At 39.3% G+C, this 27853-nt stretch overlaps 1 protein-coding gene across 1 annotated transcript; it reads right to left on the bottom strand.

The window, feature by feature from the left end:
* Nucleotides 1-12688: 12688 nt before the first annotated feature.
* On the bottom strand, nucleotides 12689-20118 carry LOC121419626 (cholecystokinin receptor-like). Its single transcript, XM_041614083.1, has 2 exons — nucleotides 19893-20118; nucleotides 12689-13860 (listed from the first exon to the last, which is right to left on the bottom strand). Exons 1-2 carry the CDS (start codon nucleotides 20116-20118, stop codon nucleotides 12689-12691), a joined length of 1398 nt encoding a protein of 465 aa, XP_041470017.1.
* Nucleotides 20119-27853: the final 7735 nt, after the last annotated feature.

Raw genomic sequence — 27853 nt, forward strand, 5'->3', positions numbered from 1 at the left:
CCGGTATCTGGGGGTTATCTTTTGATGCACAATGGTGACTGTAGGATATAAAGAGTAATTGCATGGGGCTGAGTATTGACATTTTTTCAAGATACATGTACAAATACACACACACACACCCTCACACACCCCCACGCACACACACACATACATATATATATATATATAACAAAATATGCTGAAGATAATGCTTTCATTGCCAATAAAAACATTATTGCAATGAAAGCATTATCTTCAGCATTATCTCAAGCCTACCTACTACCATGGAGCTACTCAGCCTTCCACTCCGTCTGGTTAACAGTCATCATGGTCATTTTAAGGACTACGCTCATTTCGAAAAGAATATTTATTCAAACATCCACTTTCTTGTCTTTCCAATTCACCTCCATTTCTATCCCCTTCTCTTACCTCACCCTCTTCCGCAATTGCTCAAACCTCCATGCAAACCTTCAAACATCATCTGGTCTCGATATTGATGCATTGTGGAGTTTTGTGGAAACGCATTAAGTAACAGACCAACAATTAAAACATTAGGAACATTATACTCCCATTTTTCGTATAATCCCTCTTTGTTGTACGTACTAAAGCTTTTAATTGAGAAAGCAGAGAAAAGCAGAAAACCGCCTTATTTTCGACATGTCCGATGGGCAAATATTTAATTCATCTCATGATTCCCCCTTTGATCATTTTAGACAGCAACACTAAGAATGCCAGCGGATAGCCTTCCGGAGTTGAGAAAGGAAAAACATGTCGATTTGATTCATCAAAAATAATTAGGGATTTTTTTGCACAGAGACGCATAATGGATTCAAGAACATATAGATAGGCCCGTATACTGTATGGTTAAACATCCTTCATGACAAAGAATTGATTGGGATTTGAATTTGGTCTTGGTGTTACCTTAGTCTTAGAGATAGAGATCAATTCATAAGCCAATAAAGAAAAATCACTGAATTATTAAAGTCACCATCAATCAAGGGACGACAGAAAAAGAAGGAGGATCAGGTCTCTTTGCTCAAATCTTATGTGTCCCTGATCTAAAAAAAAATGTACATAGTTGTCAGGGGGGAGACATGGACAGCTTTTTCTGCCATGAGAACCATCCATATATCCTCCTCTTTCTGACAGGGGAAAACTCTACTTGGGAAAGAAATCTGACCTCTTGAATTGCTTTGAAAAGAAAGATGAAATACTGTTTATCTTTTCCATATGATTTCGTTTTTTTTTAATTGTGAAAGGGGTAAGCACAGGATTTATAATTTGCATAAATTTGCATTTTAAACATGATGCTCTCCTCTGGTCGCATGGAAAGTCACCATAATGAATGATTTGTGTAACAGTGTCTCATATGCATAGTGTTGTGCTTGTCCCTCGGTTTAAAACCTCAAAATAGGATAGTTGATGAGTTTTACACATATTTGCATAAATTTTGCATAAATTTGCATTAACATTGAAAATTGATTCTTATTCAGGAGCTGTACAGAAATCAATCTAGATTTGTTGCCCTGTCAAAATAAATCCCAAATACCCCCACCCCCCGAAAAAAAAGAAAAGAAATAGGCTTCTATAGAAAAGTTTAGGTCTGTACTATACATATACATTAATTCACGGTGAATAGTGTGATGTTGCATAATTTTGCATAAATTAGCCCTATGAAAAAGGATTCCAGTCATTGATATTGAGGCATCCTATCAAGAATTAATGCTTTTGGTACCAGTGACACATGTGGAAAAAATTGTGATTTTGACAATTCTATTTGTCGATATATGGTAATACATGTGTTTTTACATGTGATTTGCATATAATTTGCATAAATTAACCTTAAAAATTGATTCATGCTCACCAATTTTTATAAAAAAATCGACCTGCAGTTAAATGCTTAGCAAAAGAAAACCCAAATACACACAAATTGGGCAATTGAAAATTATTTTTAGTGAGATATGGTGAATTATGAGTTTTTAGCATAAAATTTGCATAAATTAGCATTTTAAAATAGGGTGCCCTTCACCGATTTCAGGGCACCCTATCTAGAATTAATGCTTTTGATACCAGGGACCCACATGCAAAAAATGGCGCTTTCGTAAATCCTGTCCCCAAAATTTTGCTAAAGCCCCTGACTACTATATCTAGATCTAACGTTGGATCTACGCAAAAAAAAAACATTTTGATGTTCTGAGTCTGTCCCCGTTATGCCGTCGGAGTATCAGTTAGGCCTAGTCTAGCTTCATTTTTTTCTACCTTTACATCTAACGTTATATTTCTAGATTTAGATAAATTAGAATGTAAGTTAGTCTTGCATTTCAGATCACACACATTAAGTTATCTAGAATCTAGAGTTCTAAGTAACATTAGCAACAGTTAGGTCTATACAGTTCTAGTGTAACTGTCAATATTTGTATGACAAATTTAAATTTGTGCATGCCATGACAACTTTGTTGTCAGCGACATGAACGATTCGTTATGCAGTGGGTTTCCGTGCAATGCTACACGACAAACTAATTTTCGTGCATGACAAAATATTTGTCGTACATTACGAATCAATCTCCATGCATGGCAAACTCATTTCTTAGCATGACGAATCAAAATCAAAATTCGTCAAATAAGACCACTTTTCATTACGAATTAAAATTGTCAAGGCAATCTGCTTGCATGACAAATTTATTAGACAAATTCAAAATTTGTCAAATAACATCATGTTTTGACGATTTTTCTTTTTGTCAATTGACTAGGTATTTTTAAGAGTGAAGGAGAATGTTATGATTCACTTATGATCAACTGTATCAAATGTGTATTCGAAGACTTGTCAAAAGCTTTGGCAACTGTTTGAACTAAAGATAGTGTTGCATGGGAGGTGCTACTCTTTTCTAGTCTGCAGGCACAGACCCTCATTGGAACTTTGATCAACAAGTGTGCCTCCACGCAAAGACTAGCACATACAAAACTGAGAGGGCCTTCAGTACAAAAGGCATGAATAGGCTGCACATTCAGACCCTTATTTCGAGTGAAGGGGTTTGCCCAGCAGACTAACTATTTTCCCGGAAACAAATTGAGTATCGGATAGGATGTTGTGCTTAAAAAAACATATGGCTCGTTTTAAGAGTTTTAGAAAGTTTGTAAGCAATGAAATGGGTAGTTACTTGCCAAAGAACTATTACCCTTTTTGAAGACTGGTATTATCTTAGAAATTTTTATTTTTATTGTGGAATATTTCCCGATAACAATGACAAATTGAATATATAAATAAGAGGGTCAAATATATCATTCATAGTTTTCTGTAGAAGGTTGTTTTCAACTATCAAATCCTGCACTTTTATTCAATGTTAGGCTAGATATAATTTTAATTATCTCCTGTGTGTTCGTAGGAGAGAAAAACATAGAACTTTGATTTCTATGATGAGTAGAAGCAGTAGAGACTCGACGTCGAGTCTCAACTGCTTCATCATCTCTACTCGCCGACTCAAGCCAGCATCTCCTCATCCGTCTTACTACTCAAGCTCTTTGTTTTAATTCATCAATCTCTTCTGGTTTATAGTCCTTTTCAGGACTATGTTAAAGAAAATGACACTCTACTCTCAACTCTCCACTTTCTCGCCTATCTATTTCTTTTTCTTCTTCTATCAACTGTTTCTAAAAAAATCCATAATTTATTGTTCGAAATAGACATGAAATGAAATACTCCGAAATTGGCTTTGTCCAATTGATCGTGGCTCGACGAGGCTCTATCCCTTTTATCGTTGAACGCCAAACAGGGTAGCAGCAACGCCCATCCTTTAACGTATTTTGGTCTGACGCGGCCGGGGTTTGAACCCCCGACCTCCCGGTTGTGAAATGGACGCTCTACCAACTGAGCAAGCACACCAACACTTCACATGGTGTACCGTAAACCACATCAGCGACCATAAGAACTTGTATCTCACCTTCTTTCTCTCGTCATTCGCCTTATTTAGGTGAGACTTCTTAGCTGGGGCTAGATTTTCGTTGAGGAATACCTTTCCTTCATCTCTTGAGAATCAAAGGTTGAAAGCGTGCCTTCCCTGGGAATGGTACCCGGGTCCCTGGCTCTGAATGCAAATGCCTTAACCACTAGACCACAGAGGCGGTCCAGCAGTTAGGCGAGACAGAGTTCAATTAACAGGCAGACATTTTTTTTACTTTTTTTTTATAGATTTTTTGTCTTTTTGTGCAGATGATTTAATGAACAATGAGTAGTCGGATGCCGGCATTTGCATGACTAGTTCCCCTTTCTTGCGCTATGATATATTGAAATGCGATGCCTATGTAATTGACGTAGCACTAAATAAATTTGTCGGCGTTCATCCGAACCGTCGCGACTGAAGTATTATGTCCTCATTATATAGGGATGATCCAGACCCGTTAAAAGGTCGAAAACATAATAAATAGTCGAGAGTACAATCAGTCTTAGCAACTCGTAGCCATGATGTTTATTGCTCTCCCAATATTCGTTCGCGCCGCATCACATCTTGCGCGTAGTAATGATATAGATCTTGGATATATCACAACATCCCCCTCCTTTTAACAAAGGTATGACCAAAATGATTTCTACAACACTAACAAGGTGCATCCTCAAAATTAAACTCCTGTATCAACAATGATGCCTAAAACCATTGAACAGTTTTTATAAACACTAACATTAAGTATTTCCTAACAACTTTTGCTGTTGGTTTAACAAGTTTGAACATGTAGTATCATCTATCAATTTCTAAGATTGAACTTATTTTCCAATATAAAATTGAAAATTTTGAGTAACACTTTGCACATTACTAGAAATGCATCTCTGTAAACATACTATGATGATTGTAATGTGCAATAATCATTTTGAGTTCCATGCTAATGCAAATGCTTTGCTATGTTGAAATCTAAATAAATGATCAAAAATGACTTTTGTTTTCCTTGTACATTTGTCAATTTCTCTCAAATGCTAATCAATTATTGAATATTAACTTCAATTGTATGTATTTAAAAACAAAACCTAACATTAAAACCATGCACTTAACCATTTCAACATTCAGCCTTCTCATCACAAACTTAATCAATTCTTAGAGAAAATATTTGATCTAAATTAATTTAATTAATTATTTCTTAACTGTGCATATTTTGTTTTATTTGATTTTTTTTGGTTATTTATTTTCTAATGTGTGTAACTTCTGTAGCGAACTGGATTTGGCGACCATACCGTGTGGTGTATGTATGTCTATCAGACTGAGAGTTTGGAGTTCTGTCTGAAATGTGTGTGTGTGATGTTTGGTTACCGGTTTCTTTTGCCTCTTCATCCTCAAGGTCTAGTCTCAGTGGATCAAGACTAGCTGACGAGGTGTCACTTATTGGCTGGCTTGTGAATATCTGTCTGAGGTGTGACCGGTTTCGTCTTAATGTCCTTCCATTGGGAGTGGTGACTTCGTATGATCTTGGTGCTTCACACACTCGAGACACTGTGGCTGGAATCCATGTGTTATCATTTATATCCAGCATCCTAACTATCTGACCTTGGGTAGTTCTTTACCAGCATGTTTGTCGTGGTCAAGCTTCATTTTCTCCCTTCTTTGTTGGACTTGGTCGTGCATATCGTTGTGGGGATATCCGTAGCTGCGGCCTGGGAGCGTTGTTTTACTTTTCGTCCGTTCATTAGTTCAGCAGGAGATGGTAAGTCTCCTTGCGGCGTTGCACGAAGATGCAAGAGTGCTTCCAGGAGATCCTGTCCTGTTTGTCTGCATTTCTTGATCATTGATTTCACCATGCGTACCATTCTCTCCGCAAGATCATTCGAACGAGGATATCGTGGCGATGAAGTTGTGTGCTTAATGTTCCATTATGCACACATCTCTTGGAATGGTTTGCCACTGAACTGAGGGCCGTTGTCCGAGACAACTCCTACATGCAGGTACAATAAACATGCTGAACGCTTCTTTCATCACTGTAGTGACTGCAGTGCTAGTCGTTCTGTGCATCCTTCTGATTACAGGAAATTTGGAGTGGTAGTCAGTGATGAGGAGAAAGTCTGTACCATCTACGTGAAACAGATCTGCAGCAAGCTTTGTCCATGGAGTTGAAGGAACCTCATGTGGTTCGAGTGGCTCTTTCTGCTATTGATCCGGATTCTCTTGACATGCTTGGCAGGTTTGACAATGTTTTCTATGTCCTTGTTATTTCCTGGCCAATACACATAATCTCTGCGAGCCGCCTGATCTTCTCAATACCCATGTGACTGGTATGCAGTTGTCTCAGGATGTCTTCTTGGAGTGCCTTGGGTATGACTACTTGTCGTCCCTTGAAGACAATACCATTGACGGTGCCTAGTTCGTCTCTTTATGACCAAAAGGTTCTCAGGCAGTTTGGTACCTGCCTGAACTCATCCGGCCATCCGTCTTTAATGATCCAGGCCAACATGGTCATTACCAGTTCAACTGCAGTTTCTTTTAGTAATTGTGTTCGCTTGTCCTCAGAGAACACAGAAAAATCATCTTCGCTATCAGGGATTGTTAACATTTCATCGACATGTAGATTGATTTGTACGTCTTCTTTGGGTTGGGAAGTCTCCTAAGTGTATCTGGGAAGACTAACTGACTACCTGGACGATACACCACGTTACAGTTATATCCTTGGATCTTGACTAATAGTCTCTGGAGCCTCGGTGGGGCACTCCTCAGGGGCTTGCGGCAAATGATTTCCAACGGTTTATGATCTGTGTGGACAGTGAAACTGCTGTCAAACAAGTAAGTGTGGAAACGTGTGATGCCAAATACCAAAGCGAGTGTCTCTCGTTCAATGTTTGAGTAGTTTGATTGTGCTTCCGAGAGGCTCTTAGATGCAAAATCTACAGGCTTTCCATCTTGAAGTAGGCATGCTCCAAGTCCCTTGCCTGATGGATCCACCTCCAATACTGTCTGGGCATTAGTTTTGTAGTACTGGAGACAAGCTCCCTTTAATACTTCAGCCTTGAGGGACTGGAACACCTCTTCGTAGTCATCTTGCCACTAGAATGGCACATCTTTCTTGAGAAGCTCTCGGAGGATTGCTGCTTTCTCTGAGTATCTGGGTATGTACGGTGAAAGGTATGTCATCATGCCAATGGCCCTCTGCAGCTCATCCTTGCTTCGTGGAGAAGGCATGTCCTTGACGTCTTCCAGCTTACTCGGATCAGGTAGAATACCTTGGTTTGTGTACAACGATCCTAAGAAGTTGATACTCTGTGTCTTTATTACACACTTTGCTCTGTTAAAAACAAGCCCTTCTTTCTGTGCGACCTCTAGTAGTTTCCAAAGATTAGCATCGTGCTCTTGTTCTGTTTTGCCAAAGACTGCAACATCATCTGCAGTTCCAACACAGCCTGGCACCTGTGCGATGATTGAGTCCATCCTCTGCTGAAAGATGTCTTGACTTACTGAAAGTCCGAAAGGCAGTCTGCGAAAACAGTGTCTCCCGAAAGGTGATCTGAATGTTGTAAGCTCTTGAGATGCTTCATCCAGATGTACGGACCAATATCCTGCCTTGGCGTTGAGCTTTGAGAAGTACTTGGCTTCAGAAAACGCAGGATTGAGTTCCTCAAGTGTCGGCACTTTGTGAGGGCACCGCTTCAGACTTTGGTTCAGCTTTCGGGGATCCAGGCAAATTCTAAGTGAACCATCTTTTTTCAAGGCGGTGGTGAGTGAGCTACACCAATCTGTGTGGTGATCCACTCTTCCGATGATGCCATTGCTTTCCATCTGATCCAACTCTTGTTTGAGTTTCTCTTGCATGTGCACACTGCACTTTTTCGGCGGGTCAATTGATGGAGTAGCATCATCCTTAAGGTGAAGCGTTGCTGTCCCCTTGAAATTTCCAATCTTGTCAAACTGCTCAGGGAAAGCTTCCTGTAAGTCCCGCACTGACTGTATACGGGGTCGTTCAGTCTTCTCCCTCACAGATTCTCGCATCTCATTGATGGTGACAATACCAAGCTTTGTGCATGTTGGGAGTCCAACAATGATTGGACCATTGACGTCTACGACATACCAAGTCTGTTTATCCCATCGTGAGTCTTTGAATTGACCTGAGATGACTATTGTACCAAGACAAGGAAGTTGAGCTTCGCCGTATGCTGTCAATTGCGCATCAGTGGGAGAGAGCATTTCTTTCCATTAGCTTCCATAAAGCTCCTTCAATGTCCTCAGTGGCAGTATGTTCCCGCCGGCTCCCGTGTCTATCTTTGCTCGAAGACGGGCTTGTCCTCTGCGACGTGGAGATTTAACCTTTAGGCTAGCAAATGCTTCTGTCTGCATGGAATCTATCGAGTTGATCAGAATCTCTATCGTGTGCAACTCTTTTTCCTCAATTTTGTTCTTGTTCGATCTCTAAGTCCAGTTCATCAACTCGCTGTCTGCTTGTCTTGTTCGGCTGAGTGTGCCTTGATCGAGTGCTGAAACTTGGGGTTTCCTTGCCGGTCTTGAAAATGACCCTTCGGCTTTGACTCTGGATATCTGGACTGCCTTCCTTGGCGACCCCGGAAATTATCCTGTCTGGTGGTGGTCGTCCCTGTTAATGCTTCCTCTGTTGAGGCTTTGCACTCCTCGCCTTTGTCTTTGAACACATCTTTGACCAGTTTCCTAGTTTCCAACAAGCATGACATGTATCCCTGTAGGCTGGACATTGTCTTGGGGGGTGGCTGAGTCCACAATTTCTGCAATGCCCATAGTCCTTCCGGATGGCATCACCTTGGGTGCTCTGTAATGTCTGCAAGCAGTGCTTGCTTGCCAAGATCGCTTCGTACCTGCGTCCTGTATCGACTAGATCCTCGACCTTGAAGCCTTTTGGTCTGTCAAACAAGTCCTTCTGAAATGATTCAATAGGTGTGGAGGCTATGGCAAGCTCTACTAGGTGTTCGCATAACTCTTCCGGGCCGAATTCACATTCCCTGGCCTTGGTGCGACACCTTTTCACAAAATCATCTATGGTTTCATCTGACCTCTGCTTGTATCTCATAAGTTCCAAGCGATGTATTCTGAAGTTCAACTTGACCTTCAGCTGATCCTCGAATAAGCTCCACAACTTATCAGGCTTATCTTGCTCCTCTGGAGATAGACCTGAGGCATTTATCTTTCTGAGGCCTTTGTTACCTAGAGCTATCTTAATTTTAGTTGCTTGTTTCATAGGATCTTCTATGTTATTATCTAACAAACGTATCTCGGTTCTCTGTTTGAACAGTTTAAATTCTTTAGCTACATTGCTGACACTCCAGTTCATTTCTGGAAATCTGGCCATGATTGCTTTGTATTAAGGCCAACAAAATATGAAGATGTATTGCGTAGTTTGACTGTTAACATTAGCAAAATGCAAGGTAATGTGATCTGTAACCATGAATGTTTTACATCAATATAAAATCATGCAAAATTTACATTTACACATATTATATACATTAATTAAATGTACAATTAAAACGATCATGTAGTTGCAAAAACTATCACAATAACACATATTCATATACAATATGACTTGACTTAGACCTGGAACTGAAATATATTCAGAGAACAAATATAAAATGTGCTTTTAGACAATGCTCTCTAAATGCCTCTTGGACCTGCAGATTGGTCCTATTACTTAGCCCTATTCTAGCTTGGACTAGTCTAGATTTAATCTAGGCTAGGTCTAGTTTCTTCCTAGCCGATTGGCCTAACAATTGGCCTAGTTCTTGCCAAAAAAACATGCTTGAAAACATTGAAACATCAAATCGGTCCTGGTTCTGATTTATAGACCCATTAGTCTACATATCTAGATCTAGGCTTAGAATAAACCTTCACTGGTTCTGCAGTCTCACTTTTAACCTTCTAACCTAGTGGTCACGCTTAGACAAAGCGTTGAACAGCTATAACATACTTAACGCTCTAGTCTAGAACTGGTCCTGGTCCTGTTCAGTTTTGGACCTTATCATCATTTTTTGAAGAGTTCTTCTAGTAGCGTTAGATTCTAATGTAGGTCATTTAGATCTCTGGAAATCTAGATCAGACTGATTGACAATAAACATAGCACAATTGGATCTGATTGGATCGATCATAACATACAATAATTTTGTGAAAGGGAAGAAGAAACGTATGAACATTTATTTTATACTTGTGAATTTTCAAAATCACTTTGGGATCTATGTGCAAGAAGTTTAAATTTTGAAATAGATAAATTTAGTTGGCAGGGAAATTCTTTTCGGGAAGCAGGAGAAAAGTAAAGGTAAATATCAATTAATTAATCATGTCTTGATTTTAGTTAAATATCTTATTTACAAAAACCGAGAATTAAAAAAACCTCCTTCATTGATTGAAATAAAAAATAGTATTAGGGGGGGATCAAAGAGAAGAAAAGAAATTAGCAACAAAGAGGGGGACTCTTACAATCCATTTCTGTAAATGGGAAAACTTAAATATTAGACCATATACTGGAGCCCAGAGCCAGTTCTCCACCGGATAGGGGATGGGGGTGTTCAAGGGAGGGTGGGGGGGGGGGAATGACAAGGGCTGAGAAAAAAAAATCATAATCCTTTTTTCTTTTATCCTTTTTTCTCTCTGATCATGTCATATATTTTGTTAATATTTCATTTTGTAATTGCTGAAACGCATTAGTATATTAACTTCTAGTATTTTTGAAGTTTGATGTATAAGTTGTATAATTATATTGTAATGGATTTATTGTGTAATTTATAATTATGTTTCAAATAGTTTGTACAAAGTATGTATGTTGATTTGAGAGAATATAATAAAACATCCTTAAAAAAATAATCACAACAAAAATGTCAACAGCCATCAAGAATTGGTATCGATTGAACAATGCAACGTCAACGATATTGATACATAAAATGGCATGAAAATGTGATTTATGATTGAGTCCAATGTAGAACTGAGTTCAGGATTTAAAATTCAAATTTTCCATATGATCTGTTCGTCAATGTCAGTTGATTGATCTAAGTTCTCATCTCTTTCTCTCTCTGACGATATGTTCTGCATTCATTTCAACTTCAAGTTCGAGTTCAGTGTATAAAACTTCATCACGATCACGTTGACAACCTTGTACTATCGCGATGATCGATCGTTGATCGGCGCGGCGCTGTCACCCGTTTTGATCCTTCCGGTCACGTTAGCAACGCACCAGCAACTGTTCTGTTTTGTCCCAGCCAAGTAACAGTTCTGAACTCCTGGTCCCGGTCCTGTCGACACTCGACAACATTATCAATGACAGTGGTGATCTAATGTGTACCCCTAACTTCCTAAGCGTTCATAAAACTCCGAATATTCACCCATTCAGTAGCAAAACAAACGACCCAGCAATAAATGTGTGCCGCTCGAGCGTTTATATATCTCACACATATTGCCGTACCGGTACTCCTATCATCTGCGCTGCATCGCAGGTTCCGAATCCGAATGTTGATCGTTCAACCAAAATTAACGTCGAGAGTAAACGACCGTAGCGATGTATGCTCCTAAGCTAGCGTCCATAAAACTTACACATTGCTCACTTTCCCGTTCCAAGGATTGACCAAAACATCGACAGCATGACCGCTGCCACCATGAAGCATTATGTCATCATTATATAGGGATGATCCAGACTCGTTAAGCGGTCGAAGACATAATAAATAGTCGAGAGTAGCACCTCGAGAGTTGCTAAGATGTTTATTGCTCTCCCAATATTCGTTCGCACCGCATCACATCTTGCGCGTAGTAATAATATAGATTTTGGATATATCACAACAGCGACAGCTCAGATGAACGCCGACGATTTTATTTACTGATACGACGCGTCGTATCAGTCATTTTTTTTTCTTTTTTCAAAAATCGATTTTGAGATTTTTGCAGAAAATAAATGTACAAGTCCTATTCTGTTTATGATTTTATTTCTAGGCAGCAATATATTTTAGTGTCTGAGATATATACAAATTTTTTTATAAAATGCACAAATCCCATTGGAAACGTGTACTGTAGCAGAGCGATACGACGTTTTGACTGATCGCGATTTCAGTGCGCGCGGTCAACAAAACTGTCGTATCGGCCATCTGCACTGCATTGACTATGCACGTGAAAAGCGATATACGTTTTCACTGACCGCGCGCATTTAAAATCTCGGTCAGGGTTGTTGTATTCCCTATGGCGTTTTTTTGTACAGGGGAAATCTAATCCGCTCAAACCGAAATTACAAGCACGGAGCTCTTTTGCGATATTTTCTATGATCCTAGGTTTTGTGTAAAAATAAGGATACCATTGTCAAGCAATTAATTGTCTTGGTCTTTCCAACCATGTATTTTTTTATAGTAATGAATATGTTGTAAGGCTGGAGAACCAAGTGTAAAAATTATAGTAAACTGTGAAGTCAATTTTCTCTGAAATGGAATTTCACCGTCTTATGTGTGATACGACGGTACGGTGACCGCCGATGAAATGTTAGAAACCTAGAATCATGTGTAAATTCATATGTAAGTTTACGAATAGCTTCATGCAACAACAAGAGACACATCTTAAACACATATCACACAATCCCAATTAAAAACATGTTTTTCAAAAGATATTATTCATTTTCTCGCGATTGCTAGTCTCCTAAACTGAGTTGTTGCAGGAGCATTTCGAGACAACAGTCGTCAGGTTAACAAAAATTCTATCATGATTCCTTTCTGAATTACAAAAGTATTTTCATGGCTTGCGTTACTTGATTCATTGCCAAATTATTCATCAAATCTGTAAAATTTAAAAGATTCCTTAACATCATTTCTGAAGCTATTGTTGACAAGATAATACACAAAGAAGTTAACGATGTGGTTGAGAAACACGAGATCTAGCAGAATGTTGATGACGATCGAGGTTCCACACTCAAACAATAGGCCTAGGCCTGGTAAATGAGGGATGATAAGTTTAGGGGTCCACGTTACGAAGAAGAAAGCTGTTATGATGAGAAGCATGCGAGTAGTTTTCCGTCCATGATCAGAATAGTATTTGTTCTTGATCGGTTTTCGTGGAGCAGCAACAGGAATAGGTTGCTGTAAAGATAAACCAAGTGGTGGGGAAGATAGTAGGTTAGTGTTTCTTGCATTCAAGAAAAACCTCTCACCATCATCGTGGCCCTCGTCGGCTATTTCCGGAAACGGTGTTACTGTACTTGTCCGAGAATGGTCGTTTCTATCAAAGACATCATGGGCGTTGTCTCGAGTATTTGCACGTTTCATTACGGTTTCTTCGACAAGGATGTCAATGTCTCTGCCTGGTGGTTCCGTCGCACGGCCTGTCGAAAAAGTACGGATACCTACATCTTGACTGACCGTAGGAAGACCATGTCTATTGTTGACGAGGTCGGCATGAATCTTAGCCCTCTTCCGCAAAGAATGGTATACGAGGCCGTACATGACAGATATTGTTACAAAGGACAAGAAAAACGAGCTAAGGTGTAAAACCTCGAAAGAGAAATGCACGTAACTCGGAACCAATGATGCGCACGTGGTGCTTCCGTTGAGCGTTTTGTCTCTGATTTCACTGAATGTGACAAATGGGATGTTTGTGACGATGGAGACAAGAATGCATACTGCTACGATGAAACACGACGCTCGTACCGTGATCCGACGTCGTAATGGACGACAGACAGCCATGTAGCGATCGATACTGATTGCAGAGGTTAGCAAGAGCGAAGCAAGAGCGTACATTTCTTTTAAGAACAAACCGAGAGCTGCTATCCGACAGAAAAGATCGGCGTTCCGCTCCAGAACTATCAGCAAAACATTGCCTACAGGTGCGAACGTGCTAGCAAATAAGTCGACTACCGCTTGGCCGATGATGAGGATATCCGTGCTCGTCTTCCTTTTCTTCCATGTATAAGCACGGGTGATGACGACGTTGCCTGGCACTCCTAAGATTAATACAATTATATGGAAAATCAAATCAGCAATTTTGTTGATGTTGGTTTGTGTGTCGTACTGGCAAGCATCATTTGATACTGTATTATACGCTGCAAGCAAGTCTTGAGACTCATCCATTGCAAATCCGTTGATGACAACTCTTGAGTAAAATGGTTTTTAAAATTCTCGAATATGTATTTATACTGCCAACTGTGTAGCTGTTGTAGCATTCGAGTTAGCCTAACAAACGCTGTGACATAAAACGAGCATTTATGCCTCAATTGAACAAGAATGAATAATCGGGGAAAGGCTATACAGTATGTAATGTTGAAAGACATATGTCGTCTTGTCTTTACAGTTGATTAAAGTGAAAATAAGGGTAAGTGACATTTTCTTGGTGGCAACTCACTTCAAAGCAAATACAAATATCGCGTGGATGTATCATCCATGTCTCCGACTATTAAGAAGCTGAACAAGCATTGACGGGAAACACTAATTACATACGCAGAATGAATGGAAGAAACCATTAAAGAAAGACTGGGAAAATTAACAGTTGACGACCAGACAGATAGAGATAGAGAGAGAGAGAGGGAGATGGAGAAAACGAGGGTATGGATGATAGAGAGATGCATATGGAAAATGTTACTACTATGACTTATTTAATATGACAGTTTATAAAAAAATAATCATAAGGGATTCAACAAATCTCACAGATTCTAAACAATTCACGACTTTGAATATGTATATAATCCCCCTCCCATTTTCTCTTTCCCTCCACGCATTGGTTTAAAAGGTTCGTATTGATGTATATAGGTCAAAGTGGTGTATAAGGTTCGTATTGGTGTATAAGATTCGTATTGGGGTATAAGGGTCGTCTTGGTATATAAGGTTGTATTAGGGTATTAGTGTAATGGTTGAAATCTCATTCTTTTCCATTCACGATTTGCCATTTTCTTTCGGTTGAAATGACCAACAACACATTATAGAGAGGGGTGATGAATATCAAAACCAGGGGAGGGCTGGTTTATAAATGTGATGTCTTGGTAAATAAAACACATGATTGCATAGAGGAGACTGAAGGAAAGGCTAGATATGTTGATGGAACATTTTAATTGTTTGATATAATGAAAACTGACAATGACTTGAAGAATACAATAAGGAGATAAAGGCTTAAATGTCATTAAATGGATGATTAATGGAGGAAAAATATAGACTTCTAATTAACAAATATACATGATGGACAGTCACTAATGATTTTAAAAGCTCTCCCCAAGATAATTTACCTTTTCTCGTTTTATTCAAATATTGATCTTGCCTTAGATTTGTGTTATGGGAAAACATCATGTAACTTAATGTGACATTGCCAAGATTACAATGCCATTAATATTTTAATAAGTCACAGAAAACTTACAATAGCTTATCGAACAGACTTGCCCTACATACGTGTATATACTCCTTAACTACTTAATATCTTGCCGACATGTCACCTTTCTGTCCTATTTAATCCTCTCCGTCTGTATTACCCTCTTCAAGCTGGCCAAAAACACCGCTACAGTAAAAAGGTGAAACATGTATGATTTCATGTAATAACATAAAAAAACATCATCAGCCCACGTAATTAATATTCATGACGATGTGCATATAACCGTTTTAAAAAAACATCTAGAGACTTTAAAATAACTTTATATTATTTATCATCCGATTTTGATGAAATTTTCAGCATTTTGTTCTTTAAATTTTACTCTATTTATTTAGATATGAATATTCTCAGCCTGCGATATCACCTTCAAATAGAGGGGGAGTTGTAAATATTTCGTTCGGAAAGCTACCTGTTTCGGTCAAATTTCCACTTGTTAAGCGTAGGTTTACTTACACCTATACTCGTAAAGGCTGCATTTTCAGAATATGTGGGAAAACTTGATTGGGGGCTTTTCGAAAACCCATGGTCATCATTGTCGTGCCTTGGTACCCACTGGTCAATGGAAGCCCCCCCCCTCCAGGACTTTGAAATATAAACCCCTTCCCCCCCCCCCCCCCCATTTCGCCCGAAATGGGGGGGGGAGTTAAACATAATGCCCCCATATATGTTCTTCACATTGTGTGCGAGGTGGCTTCCTATTGTGTATGAGGAACCAGCCAAAGAAACGAAAAACAAATCAAGATCGTTTTCAGACAGATTTGCTGCGCAGATATCGCATACGAAATGGTTTAGCAGGAGAAGTGAATATGACTAACGGATTTGATTGCCAGCGATCCACAAATAAGCCAAGTTAGATGCAATATCGATTCGATTGTCTGTAATGATATGTAAAAGCTAAGCTTTAATTTAGTAATTTTTTCCTCACTTAATTTTGTACTCGATATGTTTGGAAAACCACTTTCTTACATTATCCATGTCATAAATAAACCATGTGCACTATGTGTTTCTCATGATGTCCCCAGCCCGGCGTCCGCTACAGTCCCGGTATCAGGCGTGCATGCTGTGATGAGCAGTGGTACGCACATGAAAGCGCGGAATTTTCTATTTTCACAACTTTAATTGCTTGCACGGTGTCGCATGAAAGAATTCTGCACACGAAACGCAGATCTAGGGCCCGTAACACAAAACCTAGCAATGATTGAAGAAATTTTAAAAAAAAATCAATTCCATTGTATACATTGTACAATCTATTGTGAAAATCGAGTGAGCGATTGACCGCTAATCCTTGTGGTACGGGAACCTATATAATGTTACCATCCCCGAGGTTTGCGAAAGGTGGCTAGTGTGAAGGCACAATTAACGCTACAACACCGGGAGAAACCCCTTGTGAAATGTTAACTATAATTTGAGGGCGTCGTGGTCTAGTGGCTATAATTATCATTTTTTTTCTCTCTAAAGCCTAAAGGACGTGGGCTCGATTCCCCGCCGTCAAATATTTCCAGTATATCGATATCAGAGAAGGGTCACTCATGGAGTTACTAGCCTACACGTACGTGTTTTGATACGGAGGTAATGAAAATCACTTGCTGTAGTGTAAATGCCTTTGGGTACATGAAATTTATCCTGGGACTGTGCCGGCATAGATTTCACACCGTGAATGCATTTATAGCGGGTTTGGAGCCACCTGGATAAATTTGGAAACCAGTGTATAAGGGGTAATAAGATATTGACATCCCTTTTCAGTGGTCTGCCCATTTCTCTGTTAAATATATATTTTTTTTTAAGTTGTAATTTATGTTCACATCATTTGTATTTTTTTTACTGGAGTAGCAGCCTCAGTATGTCTAATAGCTTTGACATTATGTTATTGTAATATTGATGAATCAATCATGTCCCGAAATCAATAATATATATATATTTATATAAATTAAAGAGTTCTGCGTCGGCGTCATAATTGGGACCTTTCGCAATCTTCACCGACGCTAATATTGGGGTCCCCTTACACAAAAGTTAACGCTTAATCATACACTTGATTTTTAAGATTGATTGTACATTATAGTCAATAGAATCAAACGTAGAAAACTGCTGTACGATCAATGCTAAACTTTGTGTTACAGGGGGGTTACAGGCCCTACAGATCTGCTTTTCGTGTGCAAAATCCTTTCCCGCGACACCCGCACTATGCATACATGTATATTATGACTGATGGCTGGAGATATTCGAAATGCAGGACCTAAAATAGATTATGACATGGATAAGAAAGTGGTTTTTCAAACAGATCGAGTACATATTGAATGAGGAAAAACTTACTGAATGAACGCTTAGATATAGATCATTACAGTCCATCGAATCGATATTGCATTTAATGTGGATTATTGGTGGATCACTGGCAATTGATTTCATGGGTCAGATCAACCTCTCTAGCCAAAACCATTTCTGTACACAGCATATACATGTACAATACGTTTAAGCACGGACCCTATAGGGTCCATGGTTTGAGCTAACGGGTTTCTTTGTTCTATTGTGTACGCCTTCTACACAAACGGTATGCCTCGAGCACACGATGTGAGGGGCATTATGTTTTACATTCCCCAGAAATGGGGATTAGATTCAAATTCCGGGGGGACCACTTCCATTGATAAGTGGATACCAGGCGTGACAATGGAGTTTCGAAAAGCACCCTAAACAATGGAAGTAAGTCTTTTTCATATTATGAAAATGCATCTCTTAATTAGTATTTGGATTGTGACACCCTACAATTATTGGATATGTCAGTATCCCTTTTTCAGCATTTTAAACATCGTTTTGACACCCTTATAACGCTACATAGGTCTATACGTAATGTACTTCCCACTCTGTCCCCTTTTACGCGTGGTTGCTCTTGGTATCCACTAATCAATGGAAGTGGGCCCCCGGGCGGCCTCTCGAGCTCTAGGAGGAGTCAAATGTGGCTTTGGAAAGTCGTCCTCAATCGGATATATCGCTGTTACCATAGTAGCAACCAGAATTTTGCACACGAAACGCATATTGAACGTTTCCGTCGCAGATGCGAAACGAAAAAAAAAATCTCATGTCACACAATTTGCATTGCCGGCTAGAGTTTTACGACGGGCCCAAAAAGTCTCTTCCAAAATCAACTACCGTTGTAATTAGCGTCCGCGTCCTCAAACGAAAGGTCGGGAATGTAGAAACAAAGAAGACTTAATAGAAACGCCGTGGGGAGAAATAACATAGACATGTATATATATATATATATATATATAAATATATAGTTTGGAAATCTGACTTTGATCCACATTTCCTCCTTGGTTTTCGTGAAAATTAATATGTGATTGAGACCAATGAATAGAGCTCCTTATTCATTTCTCCCCGTATTTATAGCCAAATTCTGGTACCGCTCCGACACCTCCGCACCAACGCTAAACCAAGGTTCATTACCGCAATGGATCGCTACTTTAACGCCCAGCACCGTTCCAGCGATCCCGTGTCCGCTCGGAAAACGCTTACATTCGCTCCACCAAAGTTTGTGAACCGTTTAATCACCGGCCGGTGAAGCAGCGGTTGGCCTAGCGGACCCAAGCGTCCACGAACTTTCGTCTACCGGTGCCAAACTTTGACTGGGAGTTGTTAGAGCGGTAGTCAAACTGCTGGAGCGGAAAATTGCCCGCTCCTCACCGCTCGCAATATTTTGAGCAGCTCAAAACTTTCGGAGCGGTAGGAGGGACCATCAGCGGTGGCCGAGCGTATTCGGCGTTGCCTTAACGGAGGCCAACTTTGGTTAAACGGTGGTGAACGGTAGCGAGCGGTGATGATTTTTTTCTCTCCGCTCCACGACCGCTCCAACAACGCTCGGGCGATGTGACCAGGCCTCACTAGACCACGGAGGCAGTCCAGCGGTTAGGCGAGACCGAGTTCAATTAACCGGCGGACAAACTTTCAACCTTTTTTTAATTGATTCTTTGTATTTTTATTGCAGATGAGTTCATAATTAAAACGAGTCGTGTGTAACGTCCTATGTAACTTTACGATTAGCTTTATGCAACACCAACAAAACACACATTTAAAACACATGTCAACACAATCAAAAGATATTGTTCATTTTCTCGCAATTGCTAGTCTCCTAAATGAAGTTGTTGAAGGAGAATTCCGAGACTAGAGTCGTCAGGTTGAATAGGATTACCTCCAGATTCCTTTCTGAATAATTACAAAAGTATTTTCATGGCTGGCGTAACTTGATTCATTGCCAAAATTATTTAGCAAATCTACAAAATCTAAAAGATTCCTTAACATCATTTCTGAAACTGTTGTTGACAAGATAATACACGAAAAAGTTAACCATGTGGTTGAGAAGCACGAGATCTAGGAGAATGTTGATGGCGATCGGGGCTCGACACTCAAACAATGTTGGTAATGGAGGGATAATAAGTTTAGGGGTCCACGTTACGAAGAGGAAAGCTGTTATGATGAGAAGCATGCGAGTAGTTTTCCGTCCATGATCAGAAAAGTTTTTGTTCTTGATTGACTTTGGTGGAGCAGCAACAGGAATAGGTAGCTGTAAAGATACACCTATTGGTGAGGAAGATAGAAGGTTGGTGTCTCGTGCATTTAAGGAAAGTCTCTTACCATCACCGTGGCCCTCGTCTGGTAATTTCGGAAACGAAGTTACCGGACTTGTCAGAGAATGATCGTTTCTATCAAAGACAAGGGAGTTATCTCGAGTGTTTGCATCTTTAATTACAGTTTCTTCTTCAAGGATATCAGCGTCTCTGCCCGGTGCTACCGTCTCACTTCCTGTCGAAGTAGTACCAAATACCTCCATCTTGACTGACCGTAGGAAGACCATGTCCATTGTTGATCAGGTCGGCGTGAATCTTAGCCCTCTTCCGCAATGAGTGGTACACGAGACCGCACATCACAGAAACTGTTGCAAAAGAAAGGAAAAATAGGCCCAGGTACAAAACAAGGAATGAGAGAGTCACTTTATTCGGTGCCGATGATACGCACGTGATGCTTCCGTAGGAATTTATGTCTCGGACTATACGGAATGTGACGAATGGGATATTCGTGACGATGCCGACCAAAAAACACACCGCTACCATGAAACCCGACGCTCGTACCGTGATCCGACGTCTATATCGACGACAGACAGCCATGTAGCGGTCGATACTTATTGCCAAGGTGAGCAAGATCGAAGCAAGAGCGTAAACTTCTCCCAAGAACAAACCAAGAGCTACCATGCGACACATGAGATCGGCATTGAACTCTAGAACTCTCAGCAGAAAAATGCATGCAGGTGTGGATGTGCTGGCGACCAAGTCGACTACCGCTTGGCCAGTAATGAGGATGTCCGTGCTTGTTTTCCATTTCTTCCAGGTATAAACGCGAATGATGACGGCGTTGCCTGGCATTCCTAAAGTTAATATAATCGTATGGAAAATCCAATCAGCAATTTGTTAGTTTTATTAATGCCGCTGTGTGTGTCGTACTGGCATACACCATTTGATGCTGAATTATTGCCTGCAAGCAAGTCCAATTGAAGATCATCCATTGCAGATCAGTTGATGACAAATCCTTGATTAAAATGGTTTCAAGATTCTTGAATACTTGTGTATATATACTGCCAACGGTTTAACTGTTGTATCATTCGAGTCAGCCTAATTAACAAACACTTGGCCTTAAAACGTGCATTTATATCTCAATAAACATGATAAACAGAAGTATGAATAATCGCGGGAGGATTATATATTAAGTTAAAAGTAATTCTTATAACGCTGTCGCCTTGCGTCTACAGTTATTTAAAGTGTAAGTAAAGTTTGGTGACATTTCCTTGATGGGCAACTCATTTCACATTTCAAAGCAAATGAAGACATCGTGTGGATGTACCTGTCATGCCCGCATAGTATTATGAAGGTTAACAAGAATGGACGAGAAACACCAATTCTATGTACGACATGAATAGAAGCCACTGTCAAAGAAATACATTGAATTTTAACAGTTGACGAGCAGAGAGAGGGGGGGGGGGGGTGACAGAGAGGGAGAGAGAGAGAGAAGGCGAGAGAGAGAGGGTGTAGGAGGAGGGAGACATGCATATGGAAATTTCATTGCGTATAGCTTTTTAGGGTATATACGTGTATTGGTGTAAAAAGGTAGTATTGGTGTATTCGGTTCATAATCGGGTATAAGGGTCGTATTGGTGTATAAGAGTCGTATCCGTGTATAAGGGTCGTATTGGTATATTCGGTTCATAATCGGGTATAAGGGTCGTATCGGTGTATAAGGGTCGTATCCGTGTGTAAGTGTCGTATTGGTGTATTCGGTTCCTAACGGGGTATAAGGGTCGTATCGGTGTATAAGGGTCGTATCCGTGTATAAGGGTCGCATCGGTGTATAAGGGTCGTATCCGTGTATAAGGGTCGTATCGGTGTATAAGGGTCATATTGGTGTATTCGGTTCATAATGGGGAAAAAGGGTCGTATTGGTGTATTCGTTTCATAATGGGGTATAAGTGTCGTATATATATATATATATATATATATATATATATATATGGATTCATTCCTTTCTCTCCAACAGATCTCAGCGAGTTTTGTTTTTAGGCTCTTCATGAGACTGGGCTGATGTCCCAAGCGGCGTCCCCCAAGGGAGTGTCCTAGGCCCCACACTTTTAACTTGTTTATCAATAACATCTCCCATAATGCTCCTCGTGTTCTGTTTGCAGATGATGTTCTTATTTTTAGGAACATCTATTCATCTGCCGATGAACATCAACTTAAATCAGATCTTGTTACTTTGAATTCTTGGTGTGCAATAAATGGAATGACTTTTAATACCTCAAAGACAAAGGTGATGCATATCGCAAGAAGTAGACAAGTTAACCCATCTACCTACACTGTTAGAAAATTTATCCTTAAACTAAAAGAAGTTCCTGCAGCAGAGTCTCGAGAACACCTGTAATCTTACCAGATTGCGTAATCTTACAGGAAATTGGTATTTGGTGTGTGTAATCTTACAAATTTCCTTAAATAAAACACTCTTTTCCCCTTTTTCTAACAGACCTGTTCTGTTAAATTGCAGAAAAATTCCTGTTTCATGAATTTAAAGAATGATTCTGGTATTGCTTTCTGCAAAATCTTCTTTTATTTTTCTGTAAAATCAGGGTTTTTTTAACAGTGTATTATTCAAACAAAACTGCTTTAAGTTCTGATTCTTCAATCAGATACCTGGGACTGATCCTCTCTTCCGATCTCTCCTGGAAAACCCACATTGACTCTGTTGTATCACGTGCTAATCGTCTATTGGGATTCATAATAAGACTGGTGGCACGTGGTGCTTCTGCAGCCTCCATATTCTGCTTATACAAGTCAATAGTATTACCGAGTATGGTGTGCCTGCATGGCATCCCACAACCTCAAAGCAGGTGGATAAGCTTGAGCGTGTTCAGATGACAGCCACTAGACTTGCCCTAAAACAGCGTCGTGGTGAAATGTCCTATGAAGATAGACTCCAACTTCTCGACTGGTCCTCACTTGTCTCCCGACGAGATTATCTCCTGTGTTCCTTTGCATTTAAGTGTCTTCATGGAATTTTTAACTGTGAACAGCTCAGTGCAAATATCTATATCAATTCCCGCCATCCTGAAACACTTTCTTTCCGTCATCTGCCCTCCAGAACTCAGTCTTTTTTCTATTCACCCTCTAGGCGCCTTCCAAGACTTTGGGACACTCTTCCTCTAAGTGTAAGAGATAACGCTTTCTCATTTCTTTCTTATTTCTTTTTAGTTATTATTACTACGCAGTTCTTAATTTCTCTTTTCTTCATCAAGGATGCGAGTTTCCTGTAAGTTTCCTGTAATTTTAATATTTGTTGTCTCTATGACTCTATGTGTTAGGTGCTGGAGCCTGCCGAGTACACATGTCGTTTAATGTGGAGGCATGCTCTTTCTGTTGTTTAGGGCATTCCTCCTTATTTCATTCCATTGTTGCTCAACGCTTTCTCATTTCTTTCTTATTTCTTTTTAGTTATTATTACTACGCAGTTCTTAATTTCTCTTTTCTTCATCAAGGATGCGAGTTTCCTGTAAGTTTCCTGTAATTTTAATATTTGTTGTCTCTATGTGTTAGGTGCTGGAGCCTGCCGAGTACACATGTCGTTTAATGTGGAGGCATGCTCTTTCTGTTGTTTAGGGCATTCCTCCTTATTTCATTCCATTGTTGCTCTAGGCTCTAGCACCTCACACAAATCTAAGTTATTTTTGTTCTATGTTATGTTAAGCATTGCACACATTCAGTCCGGCATGGGTATTCATATTCTTCCCAATACCCCTATTTATTTCTTTTATCTTGCCTGGCGTTACATACTTATTTTCAATAATATTTGTCAATGTTTTTTATTTGAATTTTAATAATGTGTAATTTTATATATTGAATGTGCAATATTCTCTCAACGGTTTTTCCATGAGGGCTCGCATGCCTCTGGGCAATAGTACTGAATTTTACTTCTGCGAGCCCTGGCCCATGGAAAAACCGTTTTCTTACTCTTTTCTTCTTCTCTTTCATTTCTATTTATCCATATTTAATTATTCAATTTCAAATTGTATTTATGCAATTACATTGTAAAATTTTTGCATGTTTTTATGGCCAAATGAATAATAATATATATATATATATATATTATTATTTATTTCACACATTTATATATATATATACATACATATATATATATGTATATATATAAATATGTGAAATTATGCATATACAACAGCCTTTATGTAAATATGTATATGTATGTGAGAAAGTGTACATGTACAATGTAAAAAAAAAATCAATGAAGAAAACAATGTTAAGCGTAGCCTAAATCAAGGTTCCCCAGAGCTACCTACCCTTTTGGACAATTGGTGATGCCGAAAAACTGTCTCTGCCGGGAATAGAACCCAACCCCTAGCTTGGAACGCCGGTGCCTTTACCACTAGACTACAGAGACTTTGATCCAGTTGGGGCATGTCGGCTGTCATTTTTGAAAACCCACCTACACCCGACAAATTAAGGAAATTGACATATTTATAGTGTCGAAAATCTGTTTATCTGACGGTCAGTCGAATCGGGGTCGCCCTAGTCACTAACCCTTCTCTGTAGTATATATATATATATATATATATATATACACCTCTATTTTGCTTTTTGCTCTTTCTCTCTTTACTCTCACTCAATCTCATGAGATGGAGAAGGAGGTAATTGGATTAATTGACACACCAACATGGAAAATATTCCTGCTCACAAATGAGAAATGTATTCTTGCTTTTACAGAGTATATGTGCTGTTCATATCATAAGTATCAATTGGTCTTTAAATTATTTTTTACACAATTACAGAGTATATGTGCAGTTCGTATCATCATTTCCGACTGATATTAAAAATTATTTTTGCAAAGAATATGTGCAATTCATGTCATCATTACTGGCTGATAAAAATCAGTCGCTCATTTTAAAATTACCAATACTAATGAATGTAACTTCTCTATATATATCACATATCATCAGAATATCATCAGTACCAACTGATTTCGAAATTTATTTTACATAGTATATGTTCAGTTCGTATCATCAGATCCGACTGATCTTAAAAGTTATTTTTACAAAGTATATGTGCAATTCATGTCATCATTACTGGCTGATAAAAATCAGTCGCTCAATTTTAAAATTACCAATACTAATGAATGTAACTTCTCTATATACATCACATATCATCAGAATATCATCAATACCAACTGATCTCGAAATATTTTACATAGTATATTACGTTACGTACGCAACGTGACCTATCGTGAAAAGGACGTCCTTTTTACGTGTTTTGGGGGTCGCGCATGGTATCCACTCGTCAATTTAAGTGCCCCCCTCCCCCGGGGGTTACAGTAAACAAATCAAAACGAGTCTGCAAATATCAAGAGAAATATTAGTTGGGAGCAAGACATACATTTTCTAGGGAGGTTGTGAAAATCTGCCCTAAAAAAGGAAAAGATATAATTTTCTGAATATTATGTTGAAATTTATCTACAAAATAGATTTTAGTATTAAAAAGGTCAAAATATTTGCTCGCTATGATCTTTTAATAAGTTTTTGCTCCACCTGCCATATCTGACCGCCTCAAAGTGTTTGTTCGTGATGCCAGTGATTGAAATAGTTTTCTTCCTGATATCTTGGAAGTGCTTTGAAATCGCTATATCAGCGCAGTCATGAAGTGAATTGTTGATAAGTGAAGGAAAAGGGAAACATTATTACATTCTAGTTTACATGGTCATTACGACCGCGTGATTCAACTGCACCCAACCCTTCATAAATCATGTTCATTATGCGCATTGGCAACTGCCACATTTTGAACACATTTTTGGCGTTTGATTATATTTTTCGGATGATTTTATAAATGTTTAAATCATTTGTAAATATCCCGTTTGTGTGATCATTAAGAAATCCGCTGCATAACCTTTAAAAGACAATTAAAGGAACTCGGTCACAGAATCTTTTGACAGTTAGAAAAGACTGTAATTATACTTTTGAAGTTTACTTGTACCGCTTTATAAAACATTTTACTGGCATATGACAGTTGTTTGAATAAAACCACTGCGACATTTTAAAAGAACGATAATGATAATTGTTTATCGCATTTACAAATGAAATTACACCGATGGGCTATTAACGCTTTAAAGAACATTTGAAGATATCCATATAGTATTATGATCACATTTCGTACTTACTGGTATTATCATGATTATAGGCCTACCTATGTAAATGAACATATAATATACAACGTGGAGCGTTGTGGCTCAGTGGATTAGTCTCCGGACTCTGAAACAGAGGGTCGTGGGTTCGAATCCCAGCCATGGCGTAATTTCCTTCAGCAAGAAATTGATCCACAATGTGCTGCACTCAACCCAGGTGAGGTAAATGGGTACCTGGCAGGAATTTATTCCTTGAAACGCAGCGCGCGTAACAGCTGCACTGCTAAAGCCAGGGTAATTACGCTGCATATACTGTAGAGCGCTTAGAGACTTCTGACAAAGTAATTATTAAGCGCTTTATCAGCAAGTATAATTATAATGACGAGGACGACGACGAGGACGACGATGATGATCAGTGTGACGATAATCCTTATAACACACTGTAAAAATCTGACACCGTTCCGACGTAAAACTGGAATGAAATGACTGTTATATACTCCTCTATGTATATTATACAAGACCACTGTCAACCGCGGCTTTAGATTTTGTTTTGCTCTCAGTCACAAATGAACAGCAATGTGTCTCCAAAAATAATAAATAAATATGTAAATAAAATAAAATAAAAAGGCCATCATTCACAAATAAAGACATTTTATGATTCTTCTCCTTTCTATCTGTCTTTTTTGGATTGCAATTGTACAGGTTGTGCCCACACCTCCCAACCCCCCCCCCCCCCGATCTGCGTTATAGGATTAACATGTAATATCAATGACAAAGAAAATATTACCTACAACTCTATACATAATGATAATGATTCCTGTAACGACGATAACTAGGAGATATTATAGCCATCGTGTACCCAATAGTGTCAATCATGCTGGATGTTCTCAGCATTATAATGTGTGATTGGCATTGGAATCATGTATAATCTCTTAATTTGGAAATTAGGACCATTTTTGCGCCCAATATCTGCTCGCTTTCTCCGAATGCGCCTCATCTCCCACCGTCGTTCGAGTCACTCCGACCCACATCCTCCCACATCTAGCTTAATCCAAAGCTCCATTTGCCATGGTCAGCAGAAGAAGCTTCTCATCTTGATGAGATGATGCCACTGCATGGCCTTCACAACACGCTTACATTCATCTTTAAAGCGAACGATAGGTCTTCTAAAGCACTTGTTACAGAGGCCAGTTCGCCGTATTTGATGTCTTTTGACATGCGAGTGTCATCCATTGGACTTACATGACCAAGCCATCAGAGGTCGTTTTATTCAAGATGATCTGCAGCGGAATATGGACCTGACGAGTAATCGTCCTTCTTTGCGATAATTCTTATTCGTTCGCGCGAAGATTAAGGCGTTGCTCCAAAAGCCAACCATTGTCATCTGCATCAGAATAAATGCAAACCAGCTATGCTTCAGCGACTCACCGTAGACGGGGTAAAAGAAAAATGCCGCCGACGAAAACCACGAGAAACCATTTACGATACTTATGAGAAGGACCGTCCTGACTCCTTTGTAGTCAACAGGTGGATTTGCGATTCTGCCAAGATCGACTGCTCTTCGCTCAGCGGCTATGGCACGCGCCTGACGGATGGAAATCCGCATGGAACCAAAATTTAGAACGGCTCCAAATACTGTCGGAACAGCGACCAAAGAAACCACTAGAATTGCAGCATTTGCACTTGGCGAGACATGATATTCCTTTCTCTCCTTTAGACTATTACATGAATATTCTGCCAAATTATGCAAAGTAGTGCCCGGAATGAAACCAAACACAAAGACCAAAATTGGCATGAGCAGTAGCATACAGAAACATATTGCAGTCCGTCTAGGAGTGACCAACGTGTAATAACGTAGGGGTTTACTGATAGCA

Source organism: Lytechinus variegatus, chromosome 8 (genome assembly GCF_018143015.1).
Source record: "Lytechinus variegatus isolate NC3 chromosome 8, Lvar_3.0, whole genome shotgun sequence".
Lineage (NCBI taxonomy): Eukaryota > Metazoa > Echinodermata > Echinoidea > Temnopleuroida > Toxopneustidae > Lytechinus > Lytechinus variegatus.